The sequence below is a fragment of the Centruroides vittatus genome, unplaced genomic scaffold (assembly GCF_030686945.1).
Source record: "Centruroides vittatus isolate TY-2023 unplaced genomic scaffold, ASM3068694v2 contig_193, whole genome shotgun sequence".
Lineage (NCBI taxonomy): Eukaryota > Metazoa > Arthropoda > Arachnida > Scorpiones > Buthidae > Centruroides > Centruroides vittatus.
In genome coordinates, this window is record NW_027121185.1 from 308644 (window position 1) to 324183 (window position 15540).

At 34.2% G+C, this 15540-nt stretch overlaps 1 protein-coding gene across 2 annotated transcripts in view; it reads left to right on the forward strand.

Moving 5' to 3' along the window:
• Positions 1 to 15054, forward strand: part of su(f) (cleavage stimulation factor subunit su(f)) — a 56706-nt gene extending 41652 nt beyond the window's left edge. Inside the window, exons 5-23 of one of the 2 annotated variants that reach the window (XM_067264810.1) lie at positions 6202 to 6234; positions 6332 to 6429; positions 7044 to 7145; positions 7215 to 7341; positions 7412 to 7570; positions 7789 to 7870; positions 7954 to 8063; positions 8408 to 8524; positions 9213 to 9287; positions 9369 to 9512; positions 9586 to 9688; positions 9760 to 9829; positions 10740 to 10793; positions 13736 to 13832; positions 13903 to 14007; positions 14080 to 14233; positions 14376 to 14470; positions 14542 to 14605; positions 14679 to 15054. In XM_067264810.1, coding sequence (XP_067120911.1) covers positions 6202 to 6234; positions 6332 to 6429; positions 7044 to 7145; positions 7215 to 7341; positions 7412 to 7570; positions 7789 to 7870; positions 7954 to 8063; positions 8408 to 8524; positions 9213 to 9287; positions 9369 to 9512; positions 9586 to 9688; positions 9760 to 9829; positions 10740 to 10793; positions 13736 to 13832; positions 13903 to 14007; positions 14080 to 14233; positions 14376 to 14470; positions 14542 to 14605; positions 14679 to 14890 — 2001 coding nt within the window. In that variant the 3' untranslated portion in view covers positions 14891 to 15054. The remainder of the gene's footprint in view (positions 1 to 6201; positions 6235 to 6331; positions 6430 to 7043; positions 7146 to 7214; positions 7342 to 7411; positions 7571 to 7788; positions 7871 to 7953; positions 8064 to 8407; positions 8525 to 9212; positions 9288 to 9368; positions 9513 to 9585; positions 9689 to 9759; positions 9830 to 10739; positions 10794 to 13735; positions 13833 to 13902; positions 14008 to 14079; positions 14234 to 14375; positions 14471 to 14541; positions 14606 to 14678) is intronic. The other variant, XM_067264812.1, reaches the window with a different exon arrangement.
• The last annotated feature ends 486 nt before the right edge of the window (positions 15055 to 15540 follow it).

The window sequence follows — 15540 nt, forward strand, 5'->3', positions numbered from 1 at the left end:
AGAGTAGTTCGGGTGTTTTTCTCGTTCAGATTCGGCTCGATTTGAAATGCCATGCTCATTTTTACGGGCAGTTTGGCCAAAAGTATTGTTTTCATTTCTCACTTAGGCCAGTCATGCAAGTCATGTCTGCACATAATGGACAAAATATAGCCCCTTGAAATTCAACACGATACAAACAAATCCAATACTATGGACACTGTCGGCTTGAAATATGATAAAAGAAAAATATTGGCAAGTGTTTTGTCCAATACTAAGTAGGCCGTTACGATCGATTGTTACTTTTGTATCAATTTCTGAATTAATTTTACATTAAACTACATTAGGGTAACTTGAACTTGTTTAATTTTATCTGCATAGACTACTTTCAAAGTTACAGCATAAATTTGTATTTAAATTAACTGGACAAATAAAAGTGTAACTGTTTAAATATAAAGAAAGGTACAAATACAATTGTTATAATTATCTCAGATAAATTTTAGATTGATTAAAACTAAAAATCCATGCAAATCGGTTAGTCACGAGTGTCGGCCTAATGGTGTGGGAAGCTTACACCCAAATAGGATGGCAAGAAATCTGGTTTTTGAGGCCTCTCTCCTCTGTTGGGTGGCACTTCAAAGTTGAAGTTAATTTGTCTTCCTTTTCCTGGTCTGTCTGAAAACAATTATGTAGCATATCAAAAAAAATTACATGTAAGTTAAAGTTTTTCAATAGCTTGACTAAACGAAACATACAGGAGGACAGTGGTTTTAGAGCAAGATTCCCTGTCAAGAAACACCCATCTGTATGAGAAAAATCTGCAAAATCTAGTCTTTTATACTGGGTAGTTACTAGGAGGAATTTAGTGATGCAGCAAGGTACTTGCTTTATGACAATGGTGGTAAGGCATAGAGTGCCCTGAATAAATTTTGTCTGAATCCTAAATACTCAAACTAACAAGGAATTTGAAAAATCTATATTTTGGGTAATGTGTGTGTCTAAGGTGGCCAGAACTGCAGCTTCTTTATATTGGATCCCTACTTCTAGGTAATAAAGGGGTTTCATTAATAGGGGTTGCTATTTCTCTATGTATATAGATTATATATAAAATACTCCAATATAGATTGCAGTTCTCATATTTCTGATATGTCTCTTATAGTGACCAGGTTTGGCCACCCCTGATATATGTAATAGTTTGTTGATACGATCACGATACCCTCCTTTTGGAAGTTTAGAAATGGTTGTCGTAAGTTTAATCCAACTCACTCTCTTTAATATGTTACGAAGAGTATAAATCAAAATACCATTCTCTCTCACCCAAACTAAACAGAGTGTATAGCAGATTGTAATGAAATTGCAATCTGCTATACACTCTTGATTAGCCAATGCGTCATATTAACCATTAGTCCATTAAATTCATTTAATTTGGATGTTTCGTGTTCAGTTTTTTTAATACAGTTTTGTTTAAAAGATACCTTCTTAGTTGTAAACAATCTAGATCATTCAGTTAAATAATTACATTGAAACTTTCAAAATTTTCTATAACAAGAACATTCTGTGAACATTGTAAATATTTTATTTAATAACAATTTTAATGTATAATAATTATTCAAGACACAGAAGGGAGATTATCGTACGAAATAGGGAAACTGTAATGAGATCAGAAGGCTTGAAACAATCACACAGATTGATGGTAAGGTGGGTTGCATACAGTGCCGTAACTAGGGCGGTGCTCGGGCACAGGGCGTAGAAATGACTTGGACCAAGTTTTATATCATAGTTTTGGGGCGTAGTTACAGAAGCTCGCACCGGGTGCATAAAAGACTAGTTACGACGCTGGTTGCATATATTTTTTGTTATGGAGTTATAGTCTTTAAGCTTGCCGAGTAACAACATCCTCCATAACTCTGGTATGCTAGGTATTAAAATAATACAGTATATTCAGACTAGTAATGTATAGTTTATTCTCGTGTTTTCACTGGTCAAGTTTAGTTTGAGTGTTCTTCGTCGTGAATATTGACTTAGGGTTGCATAATAGCACAAGACAGAAAACGGGAAAATAAAATTATGTTGCCAATGCTTCAAGGGTTGTGGGCTGCTAGTGACTGACGTGGAATGTATGTGTGATAAATAAATGTTAATGAACTGAGTAAAATGACTCATATAACATACAGTAAATCCATAAACAGAAACTAAACTACTAATAGAAATAATTTTAATATTTAAACTTGAAAAACATGACCAACTAAAGCATTTTTTTAAGATTGGAGGTGAGGAATGGTGGTGTGACCTCGCTCCATTGTTTATGTCACTACAATGCATTTACACACAGGCATTTGCATATTGTTTATTGGGTTTTGGGGTCTGGCCTCTCCCTTAAAACATTAAAATGCATTGCTGTCAGGATCAGTTATTCCCCAAAGTTTCAGCATTCATTTTTAATTAGAAGCAGATGAAAATTTTGAGGACATCATACAATGCGAGTTAAATAATAGCATTAAAAATAATTGAGAACATTTTTTGGTGTTCATTTTTCAACTTTATGAGTACCAAGAGAGCCGATTTTGGTTTTAGTCATACCCATAACAAGAGCATCTGGTGGCAAACAAGGGGACCTCATATATGCAAGTCAGTCCATCAAGAATATTTCTAAGCCAACCCAGACTCAAACTCAAGTCATCTAGAATGGTAAGCAGTTGCAATTATCACCTTGGCCATCCAGCTGCTATAGCAAATGGAAAGGCAAATGTCTCGAGCCAATTGAATTTTGTTAATGTTAAAACGCTAAGATCAGTAATTGGAGTCTGTGCATTTGAACCTACTGGCAAAGTAATATAGTAGAACTTATTCAGTTTTAATGGAACAAATTGCCAGCCTACGGCCTCGGGCTCCAGGATTGTATCCGACGAGCAATGGGAATTTTTTGAGGAGGGTCTATCCACGTATGTTGGGCCCAGCCACTCGGTCACTCCCCTCGTGTCTCAACCAACCCACAACGAGTATGATTTTAAAGGTCTTCTTACTGCTCGTGGGGCAAAAAAAAGAGGAAAATGAAAAGAAAAATAATGATTAGACACAGTTGGAAAGAATCCTAACAATATGTTAAAGAATTACTTCCTGGGGATACAATATATAGAAGACAGAATGAAATGGTAATATACAAAACATTTTGTTATTAATTTACCGTGGAGATAAAAAAATGAGAAAAATTAGGGCAAGATAGATTCAATTGATTTACAGTTTCGTTATTTACAGTCTTAGTTGATGTATAGTACCACTACGATCAATGTACACTGATGCATGAATTTCTTGAGAACATTTCATGTTGTTACGCTATGGTACAGAAGTAATTGCATAACATAACATATAGTTATATGATTTTTAAACATACATGGACTGAAGATACCTTTTCAAAAGATGAATGCTTCATTTCCTCTATCATCACTAACTAAACAAGTATTTTTCATGTTAATAACCATCAAATTCTTTGTTTAATCCAATAAATATTCCTAATATATCGGAATGTATCATTAGTTACATTTTAAGCAACTTATTTGCTTATTTTGCAAAGGGAGTAACACGAAAAAATAATAAAAATTTAATCGATATTTCCTTCATCAGTGATGACAAATTATAATCTAGACACGGCTAAATAATTATAGTTGTATAATTATTCACATAAAAATCATTGATTAATTGAACAAGATAGGCCTACATCTTTGCTATTGTTCAAGATAAAATTCCCTGTTGAGGCTCTCGGGCGCATTTTATTTTTTAAATTAGAATTCGTAAATATAAGCCTACACACACAATTGAATCCTGGAATAATGGCCTGTTTCTCATGATCCCGAAGTCAAGCTCGTGTGCTGATTACGTATTGATGCAGAGTGCTTAAGGATTATAGCTTGATACATCTTTATCCATGACACTTAATGTTAAAACATAGTAAAAGAATGATGACCTTCGAATTTTTAAGCTTCTTACACAAACAATTTCGCTACTTGTCGTGAATTTTAAGAAATCAAATTATCTCCAACAAGATTCGTGAATATCCCACAGTGCAATTTTCACATTTAATGAGTAACACCATTGGAATTTCCGAGTTAACACCATTCTTAAATTAATTTTCTCACGTTCGTGGATATTTCATACCTTACTCTTGGGGTATTAGTTGCAGTTCACACCTGATCACGTGGAGTTTTCCGGGATATTTTCACGTGTGTAACACCTAAATGGGGCCCAGTCTTTTCTTGAGGCACCTTCTCTTGACAGATCGCCTTATTCCATCAATCCTATCTTATCCTATATTACCTTACCCATAATTATTCACTTCGGGGATACTTTCGTGAATAATTATCATCCGTGAAGGAATCTTAACACGTTCGTTTGAAAATGTCTTTAAATCGAGGTCATCGTGTCCATGATTGATTTCAGTGTGCCTACCACAACAATAAAACACGTTAAAATAATGGTTTTGGTGTCAAAAATATTCGTAATTTTCGTAGTAACGGTTTCTATCATCCTAACATTTCAAAATTTAAAAACTACATTTTTTTTTTTTTTTTTAATTTTAATAATTAACTGATGGTGATTATGATGACCATCACGAGAGCCTGTTGAAGACTTCGCGTATATCCTTTAAGGGTGTATATATTTCTACAGAATATATTTTACTAGGAAATTAGCACGAAAGTGTAACGTTTAGGAAGAAAATCTATAACAAAATTGTTCAGAAAGAGTTCAAAGACCATTGAACACCCGTCTTGCACTAAAGATGATCCCATAATCTGAGCTCCAGTTACTCCGAGTAAAACAATGGTGTACTATACTACTGATTGAACGTATCTATTGAATATAATGTGAACGTGTTCATCAACTTACTCAAGCATAACAATTGTATAGCTTATATAACTGAGTGTGATTGAACGTGGATCCAACGCAATGGACGAATGTAAATTTCTATTAAAACTTCAAACTGCAATTACTTAATTGAATATTTTATTGTTATTTTTATCAATTTTACGAATTATTTAACTAAATTTTAATTGGGGTTAACATTTAATTAGGATGATCTGTTTATCTCGAACACGCGCTACGTTCGAGATAGTGTGTAGATAATTAATACACTTGTACAGACGTAATTATACACGTAAAATTACCGAGAATTTTCGAAAGAAACTGTGTTTTTACTGTGTAAAATACAGTTAAATGTTTTCATCTCCGAGGTGATAGATTCAACACGTGGCGAGAACACTGTTTTATCAATAAACTATTAAACAAATGATTGAAATCTTTATTCTTTTATAGAAAACGCAGTTTTCTAGAAGCATTTCCCGCACAAAAGTAGCAATTTATCACACGAATTTCTCGCTTATAAGCAAAGGAGACGTACGCATTATACAAGGTAAAGGCGGCGAATTTCCGGACGAACGAGGTTACCACCGGATTTCCGCTATCGGTAACGGTCAGACGACGCATAAATGTTAGAAATAATGAAAGGTTATGTTTTGATAAGTGATAATATCAAATTTCTGGCGATTTATTTGACATATTTCGGAGAGGAATCTTAAGGGGGAAACGTGTGTATATAACAAATCACTGCAAAGTGGAAAATCGTGTTTCCCCATTTACCTCGTAAGCAAAAGTTTACTTTGATTTATTGGTGGATTGATTGATGTGACGACTCTACAGGGGGGTAGCTTTATCTGGAGAAGTTTTGCCACTATCTACACACTGCGATGCATCCTCTATTGAATCACGTCCCTAACCATCGACGAATTCCTCCAATAACCTTGAAAGTTTCGCGTGTTGGTGAAGTTTTATATGATTTTTGACTGCCGATGTGACTATTTTATGCATTTCATTTAAAATATCAATCTTTAAAGCTGAAATTGCGCTTAAAAATCGGAGGATGGACGATTTCCTGTCGATTTTAGTTAAATTAATCGACTTTTCTGCTTCGTTAACCAGTTTTAGAAAGGAAATTGTTTGTTCATCTGCTGAAATGTTTTATTTAAATTCCAGAAAAATTATTTTTCTTCTATAAAAATGTGGTAAGAGTAACTGCAGGGAAGCTTTAAAGGAATTTTTTATAATAATTTTTGGACTTTTTAAATTATTGTATTGTATCTTATAATCCCTCATTCACAGAATTACTGATTTAATTGATTGTGCATTCATTTATCATCGTCATCTGTAATTAATTCTAAACTTTTTATGTTACAGATGAAGTCTCGGAATTTTGATAGAGTAGAGAAGGTAAGTTCTGTAACAATTCTTGTTGTCTTACTGACTTATAAAACACTAAACCTCGTCCTTATAACATTTTTTAACTCGTGTTCTATATAAAATTCAGCTATTTCAAAGATGTCTCATGAGAGTGCTTAACATTGACTTGTGGCGTTGCTATTTGGGATATGTCAAGGAGACAAAGATGTCTCTACCCTCGTACAGGTAACGTATTGATTTAATGTAGTGAATTTTGAATTTAAAGTTGCGATCTAATCGCAAAGAATTTTCTGACGACGGTTCTTCTATCTCCGAGAAAGACTCTTTGTGCATACAGAGCAATGGGTGAACCTAGACTGTTGCCCGGGTCCACCCGGTGACAGAGTTTAGTTGCATCTTGACATCACCACCAGAAACATCTTGGCATGTTGATGGCACGTGATGAGTTGGTTCGTGCAACCACTAGTTTGCCTTCCTTCTTATACATCTTTTCCTCTTGGTTCTCTCTTACCTGGCTCCAATAAGTTATCATCCGTATTCCCTGTAATCACATACCCCTTCCCTGGAATCCTGGGCAGATGCACTGCTTGCCTCCTAGTTGTGTCCCCGCTGCAAAATCTCTCATAATTAATGAATACACTTTAGAAGCCAGTTACAAGTCTCTTGGGATCACAATATCTTTCGTAACTTCTCATTAGGCTTCGGAGATTGGTTAAGAGAACCAATCTCCTTCCTCTTTGTGTCTACGAATGATTAGACCTTAGAATCTTTTATGGAGATTTAAAAGAACTGTCAAATTAAACTAATAACAGAATTAATTGTAACTAATTTTCATATAGAGAGAAAATGGCACAAGCATACGATTTCGCACTAGACAAAATGGGGATGGATATTATGTCTTATCCTATTTGGAATGATTATGTTAACTTTCTAAAGAGTGTGTAAGTATGCGACTTAGATTTTAAATATCATGTACAAATGATTATCTTATAACTTTGCTTAAATTTCAGTGAAGCCGTCGGTTCTTATGCCGAGAACCAGAGAATTACGGCTGTCAGAAAAGTATATCAAAGAGGCATCATCAACCCTATGATCAATATTGAGCAATTATGGAAAGATTATGTCTCTTACGAGCAGGTGAGCACCTATTGTTTTGTATCTTAAGCTTCGTTAACCTTACATGCCTAAAAATTAAACTGTGTTTCAGGGAATAAATTCCATCATTGCCGATAAGATGGTTGCCGACAGAAGTAGAGACTACATGAATGCCAGGAGAGTGGCGAAGGAATACGAGGCGGTGACGAGGGGACTAAATCGTAACGCTCCTTCCGTTCCGCCCCAGGGAATTCCCGAAGAGTCCAAACAGGTAGGTTTTTCCTTACATTTATCAAATTTTGGAGTTAAATTAATCGGTTCCGCTTTTGACCGTTCCATGCCCGAAGCTGTCCCAATACGCGGATCAAAAACATTAGCATTATTTAAACTTCAATCCAATGATAAAGGTGTATTGATTAATTTGGCTAAGTAACAACAGTATCTTGTTTTTCGTTATTAAATTTTGAAATGCCCATCTACTATATACAGGTTGAACTATGGAAAAAATATATAGCTTGGGAGAAAAGTAATCCTCTAAGAACAGAAGATCATGCAACAATTACTAAAAGAGGTAACATTTTTTGTTTGCACAATTTTGAAAATCATTTCTAGCAATTCGTTCATTAATAAATAGGTTTGTTCATTTTATTACAGTCATGTTTGCATACGAGCAGTGCCTTTTGTGCTTGGGTCATCATCCCGACATCTGGTATGAAGCTGCACTCTTTCTAGAAATGTCAAGTAAATTATTAATAGAAAAAGGGGTAGGTTATACATTTAAATCATTTTCATTATAGATCCGTGTTTCTATAATTTATATTTATGTGGTTAAGTTATAGTTATGTTTTTAATTTTAACGAATGTATAGGTTGTAAACACTTTAATGTACACACAGAATGATTCTAACATTCAGACTTACAGCAATTTTTAAACTTTTATTTCCTTTGGAATACTTAACAAAATCATCTCTCTGACTGAATTTGACTTACAATTTGTATTTAAATGTACTGTACAAGAGCAGATTTGTAGGAATCTCATTCATTTGTAAAATTATAAATTCAATTATTTACATTAAGATAAATCTAATATTTGAAAATGTCTTTTAAAGGATATGAATGCCGGCAAACTGTTTAGCGACGAAGCTGCTGCAATATACGAAAGAGCGACGACTACACTTCTTAAGAAAAACACACTTTTGTACTTTGCCTATGCTGATTTTGAGGAGGTAAGATTTGTTTGCGGCAGAAGTATTGACTTATGTTTAGAACACACATTGCAATACTTTTCTACCTGTGTTTGTAGAACTGGAAGATATACATTGTGTCCAGAAAGTTACTGTGCAGTGAGAAATTTGTAATGACATTAAAGTTATATGTGTAGCATTGCGTACAAGATCTGTAAGTTGTATGTCCTACATTTCCACTTTGTAGTAGATGATGTTACTGTTCACTTACTCTGCAGTAGATGGCATTACTGGAATTGCCTACCCACATTTGCCCAGACTTGGTTCACTGAGAGTGAGATACAAGCCCATATTGGCCAAGTGATGGAGGTTTTGATAATTGAGCAACAAATATTCCCTGTGGAGCTTGTGTTCCATAATGATGGGAACTTCACGGATACCATGCAACAAAGGTTTCGGCAATTTCCGGATGCACGAGTCCCCCACAGTAACGCCAAATTTGATAGCCAAATTTTGTGAAATGGACAGTGTTGCAGACACTCCTCAAACTGGTAGGCCCTCAATTTCAGAAGAAGTTTGAGATCTGCAACATGATGCTGAAGAGTTTTACTTAAATCTTTTCCACTGCATGGTAACTTTTCAGACACCCTGTATTACAAAACATTACGTCTTCAATAACATGTTCACTTCAGTAATGAAGAACTGAATCAAATATGTTTGTGAATTTCAGGGACGAATGAAATATGATAAAGTTCACCAGATTTATAATAAATTTATAGACATTCCAGACATCGATCCGACTTTGGTAGGTAGCGTACCTTTTGTGGAATGTGACTTTACAAATATGGAAACAGAACATTTAATTAAATGATGTAACATTTTACAGGCTTATATTCAGTATATGAAGTTTGCGAGGAGGGCGGAAGGTATTAAAGCGGCGAGAGCGGTGTTTAAGAAAGCGAGAGAAGAAAATCGCACAAAGTATCACATATTCGTTTCTGCCGCACTCATGGAGTATTATTGCAGTAAGGTAAATAGATACACCGGGAATAATTTCGTTTTATTTTTTAAAATATTTCATCGGCATGGTGTTCTTCTAACAGGATAAGAATGTCGCTTTCAAAATATTTGAGCTAGGATTAAAAAAGTATGCAGACAATCCAGACTACATTCTTGCATATATTGATTATCTTTCACATTTAAATGGTAAGTGTGCATTTGTATGCAGTTTATTATATTTTGTGATCACTTTATTCAAACGATTATCTTTATTCCAGAGGATAATAATACGAGGGTATTATTTGAACGTGTCCTGACTTCGGGGAGTCTAGCAGCAGAACGTTCCGTGTAAGTTTGGTTCTTAAATCTACAATAGTGTAGTATCTTGCATAGTTTTTATACTCTTCATTCAAACTTTTGATTGAGCACAATATCACAAATGCTACAGCACACTTTCTTAACTGCAATATTCATTCATTGTGATCTGCAAAATGATAACAAAACATTAACTTATTCTATGCCAGATTGGTAGATGTTCTTTAGCAAAAATGGTAGACGATAGTACACAAAATATTTCTTTAATGTTTCCCAGCCACCTGAGGGAGTAATAAACAACTGCGGAAAAGAATTTATAAACACAAAACACAATTTTATATCACTCCAGCAATTAAATTTTAGTGATTTCAACTATGTTTTCGATTCCGTTTAATGGATCTTCTTTGGTTGGAGAACAAAAACGAGTGTAGAATATACAAAATTTAAAGTTAAATGTACACCTGTACATATATATGTGACCATATTTACCCTTTACACACCCTAAGGTGTATATTTTATGTTTTCACACATTAGAGAATCAAATATTTTTGTGAAATAGTTTTATTATTGCTACTATTTTAACCTTTTCAAGACACCAAGGACCATTTACTGAATGGGGTTACCTCGATTCCTCTAAGTGTGGAGCTCCGTGCAAACACGCCGGTCCTATCCCATAAGCCACTTCTAATAAAGTTCAATGCAATATTCAGAAATATGATGATATAGTAATTAACATTTATGCAAATGAGCTAAATTAAATTAAATTGTACACACTACACACATGAATACTTTAAATTTGGTTACATAACCAAAGCTTCTAGATTTTTTTACTTGTTTTTAATTACTTGATTAACAAAATTTGGTGGACAAAGTTGCCATCTCGTGAAAAATTTAATAACTAGAATTGTCGATTTTCTTAATTAATAACTTTGAAAATGTCTAGAGAGAAGATCGGCTCGGACCGGGATTCCAATCTGCAACACTCGCAGGCCGTCAGGTATGTTACTAGTTACGCTTTCCGAGCTTCGAACCAATCTTTTCTCTAGACATTTAAGTAATTTAGAATAATTATATAGCCAAACCTGTTACGTTACTGTTTGTATAAACGTGAACACTCTAAAGTGCTTTGTCTCAAGTCGTTTGTATAAATATGTAAATAACTGGCGACTAATTACCAAAGAAGACTAGATTTATAGTATATTTGCACTCGGAATAGACTTCTCTGTTTCTCTTAATTATCGTATTTTACGGACTATAAGACACACTTTTTTCTTCGAAAAATTGCCTCCAAAATTCAGGTCTGGAAAGGTCAAAACTGAGTCAGGTCAAAACTGAGGTGCGTCTTATAGTCCATAGCATCTTATAAGTATTTTTTTTAAAAATTGCTTAAAAATTAAGGTGCGTCTTATAGTCCGTAAAATGCGGTATGTAAGAGGGAGGTTAAAATTGAATCAAAAGCAAAATAAGTTATATTTTCACTATACAAATTAGACTTTAGCATAACCTTCTACAGTATTGACTCCAACTGTAATTTGTGGTAATATGTATAAAAATCAACCATGAATTTGGTTGATAATTTAGCTTATAGTTTTGAATAGATGTTTAATTTATTATCTTATTTATCTCATTTACTTGTGGGAACATACACTTAATATCTGTTAGCTATAACCCAAATAGTTCTGTGTAGCGAAGTCAAAGATTCCTGGTTTCTAAATTAATTTTCCAAACAGTGTATTTAGTACGTAAGAATTGATATAACTTACAATATATAAATACATGGTTTTTAAATTTCCTCTTAAGATGTCAACAAGTTTAGACCCACCAATGGCTGAGCATATCAAACCACTGGACGCCAGTAGTCTGTCGCAGGTTTGTACCTCACCAATTGGGCTGGTCATGTGGAGTTTTCTATTTTCTTCACATGTCTAACACCTAAATAGAGGTCAGTTTTCCAAGAAACTCCTCCCGGGAGGCATTCCCCTTTTCAGATTGATCATCCATATATTTCATTGCTATATTCCATATAACCAAAACCAAAACAGTCACTAAGTTTAGAAAAAATAGAACAATTAGAGAAAGGGGGAACAAAGAACAAGGCAAGCAGCATAAAATTTATATGGTATCTCAGTTTGTGAATATCTGATTACAAACGGCATAACCATGCTTCCTCGACCTTTTTATTTCTCGATCTTGGCCTCCGAGACTTTTATCCATTCGGTAAAATGAAAAAGAATTTGAAGGGTTGCAATGAAGATGGAAACAGCAGCAAAGAAAGCCTATAAAGGCAAATGTAACTTCTAGGACTGCTTTGACAAGTGGTATGAATTCAGACAAGTGTGTGTAGCTACAGCGGGAGTTTATTTCCTACTCCTAAATGTTAAAGTTTTCTAACATAAATTTTAAAAGCATATCATATAAATAATAAGTAGAATCAATTAATGTTGAAAAAAATTATTAGATGTAACTTAATATTTCTTTACAAGTTTGACGTAAGCCAACTTCTTGTTTGAACCAAGTTAAAGAGTGGTAAATTGAATGAAATTGTGAAATTTTTACGTAATTTCATCTTAAAACACAGTGAAAATTTTTTGATGGATCTCTGTTTTTCAAATGCAATACCACGGCAAAGTCCATCGACAAGCCGAATACAGCAAATTAAGAACGTGTTTGTGTGCAAATGAGGCCAGTCATCTTCTTGTAGTGTCACGTAATAATCCCATTGATTGATTGATTGATAGGATAAGGCTATGTAAATATATATCAATCAATTTGGAGTAATTAAAATATGCTTTTGACAATTACATTAATATTAAATATCTAAAATAAATAAATTAACTTTATATCAGAAGGTATGAGTCTCTCTCATCTAAATAGTGTTTGATAAATTCGAATCCTGCTCATAGATATTCTTATTCTATCTAAGAAAGCATAAAGTAGAGCACTATTTTTATATTTTTCAATACCACTATAATGTTCTGTGATGCTGCCAACCACATCTACCCTCAAAATTACACAATGCATATTGTCAAGCAATCCATTTAATTATACTATGGAATAATACACAACACAGAGTTTTTTTTATTTGTGGTTTTAGGCCATTTACCACTCAGAGAGCACAAAAAGGCCAGATACAACACAGAGTAATACACATTACATTATTTTATTAATTATGGGTATAAAGTACAAAGCAATGATGTATTACCCCAGATAATGTTCCATTACCCCAGGTCAAGACTCTAGCATTATGTAGCATTTTTGTAAATTCATCACCCTTTGTAACACGTCATAGTGATTACCTGAACACCCACTCACTACTACCTATATTTGTAATTTATGGACAGCCTCCAAATTGTTGCTGATGGATCAATCAAAGCATATTTTATCCAGATTAAATCTGTTATGGACTCTGTATTATGAGAAATTTGGTTACTAGTATCATTCTCCTCTGTTGCCCGTGATAATCAACTTCATTGTCGGTCGGACTAATCCACAATTGGTGAAAATTGAGGCTGGTCATATATCGTCAAAACTTACTGGTAGACATTTTGATAAATTTCACCAAATTAAATCAATTAGTGTTGAGTAAGTGTTCGCCTTTTTCCTACTTAAATCATAAACAGTCTAGTAGTTGTTACAGTACAGTACATATGATACTACTTTTAATAAGTTAAAGTAGTATTATATCATATGTACTGTACTGTACTGTACAACTACTAGACTGTTTATGATTTAACTAGGAAAAAGGCAAACACTTACTCAACACTAATTGATTTAATTTGGTGAAATTTGACCAGTCCGGTGTGCAGACAAATTAATGATGAGAAGGAAACAGTTTTTCTCTATTGTTTATTATTAATTTTGAACTTATTTTCATTAATTTCCATGTTCTCCAATAAATTCTTGTAACTTATTAAAGATGTTTTTTTTATTAATTTTCAGAGAAATATGGAATAAATTTCTAGAGTTTGAATCTAACATTGGAGATCTGTCTAGTATATTAAAAGTCGAGAAGAGGAGGGCTGCGATAATTGAAAGCGTAAGTAACCCGACTTTTAATTATTCACTACAATTCAAAGTATATCTAATTTACCACTTGAATCTACCAGCTGAAAGAGTTTGAAGGCAAAGAGACTGCACTTCTCGTCGACAGGTATAAATTTCTAGACCTCTACCCCTGTTCTCCGTCGGAATTAAAAGCGATAGGTTATAGAGTGAGTATATTAATTTTAGAATGAGCTTTACTATTGAATTATGTTACGATGCAGTGTTTCTTTCCTTATTAGGAATTAGCAAAGCAGCACGTAGTTAGTTTACCGGCCACGTCAGTAGTAAAACGAGAAGCCATTCTGGACGACGACGACGAGAATGGAAGAAAGCCGGCATTCCCTCGTCCCGACACTAATCAGATGATTCCTTTCAAACCCAGGCAGATATATCGTAAGTTTTTTCTTACAAAAGTTTATTTGCATTACTTGAAATTGGGTTTATGGAAACTTTACACCCATATAGAAGTATAAAGATTACTTTGGTTAGTGTAGACAAGCTTATAAAACAAATTTCATTTGTATGAATATTCCAGCTACCTTAGCTCATCCTGTCGCGGGAGGTGTTTTCCCTGTTCCTCCAGCAGCTTCCTATCTTCTTACTCTTTTACCTCCACCAACATGCTTTCACGTAAGTTTATGCTTACTGTTTTTATACCATTGTAAATACTAGATATTGATATTTTACAATGCATCTCATAGGGTCCATTTGTCGGTGTAGATAGCCTTATAGAGATATTCAAGAACTGCACTCTTCCAGAAAGTCGTAAGTATGAGATCCAATGAGAAAATTTACATGCAAGCAAACGATTTCTAATGGAAATTTTCGAATTTTTTAGCTCCCATACCTGCAGAAAATGGTATAATCAAAGATGGAGAAAAATTATTTGAACATGCAATTCAAGCAATGGGAAATTCCACATCCAGTGCAACCAAGAAGAGGAAAGTGGGAGAGGACGGCGCTAATGAAGAAAGCGAAGAAGAAGACGGAGGCATGGTGCCACCCATCAAAGATATTTATAGAAGCAGACAACAGAAAAGAGTTAAATAGATGGAAGTGAGACTATTCAGTTTTATGCTTTTATTGCACCATATCATCATGGACAGATAACATTGAATCATCCTGATTGTTTCCATTCTACTGTAAATTCATTTTTTCATTTCTGTATAGGTAAAATTTGAAAATGATACAAATAAAAAGGTTTTGTATATTTATCAATTCTTCTTCTCTACATGTTAAAAATCCTCTGTAACTATACTAACTTATAAATTTGATGGATGCATATCTGGTACCAAAGGGATGGGAACCAAAACTAAAAGTTCATATACATCCAAATATCACCTAGCATTAATTACATAATTTAAATTTTCAAGATCCACAGATCATTGTGTGATATTTGAATCTACACAAAATTTGCTGCTTGCAGATGGCCAAAGAGTAAAGACAGTGTATCACCAGGTTTGAATCCAGGTCAAATTCTCAAATTTCCTTGGATGATTTCACCCAGGCAAGGGACAGAGTGCGTTAAATTAAGTGCAAGCGGGCTATGCCCCACTGGTTAAAACAGGTGTGGAAAACTCCACAGGACAGCTTGTTAGTTGGGTGCAAACTTGCACCCAACTAACAAGCTGTCCTGTGGAGTTTTCCAGGTTTTCTTCATGCGTCTAGCACTCAAACAATGCCAGTTTCCCATAGAAAGT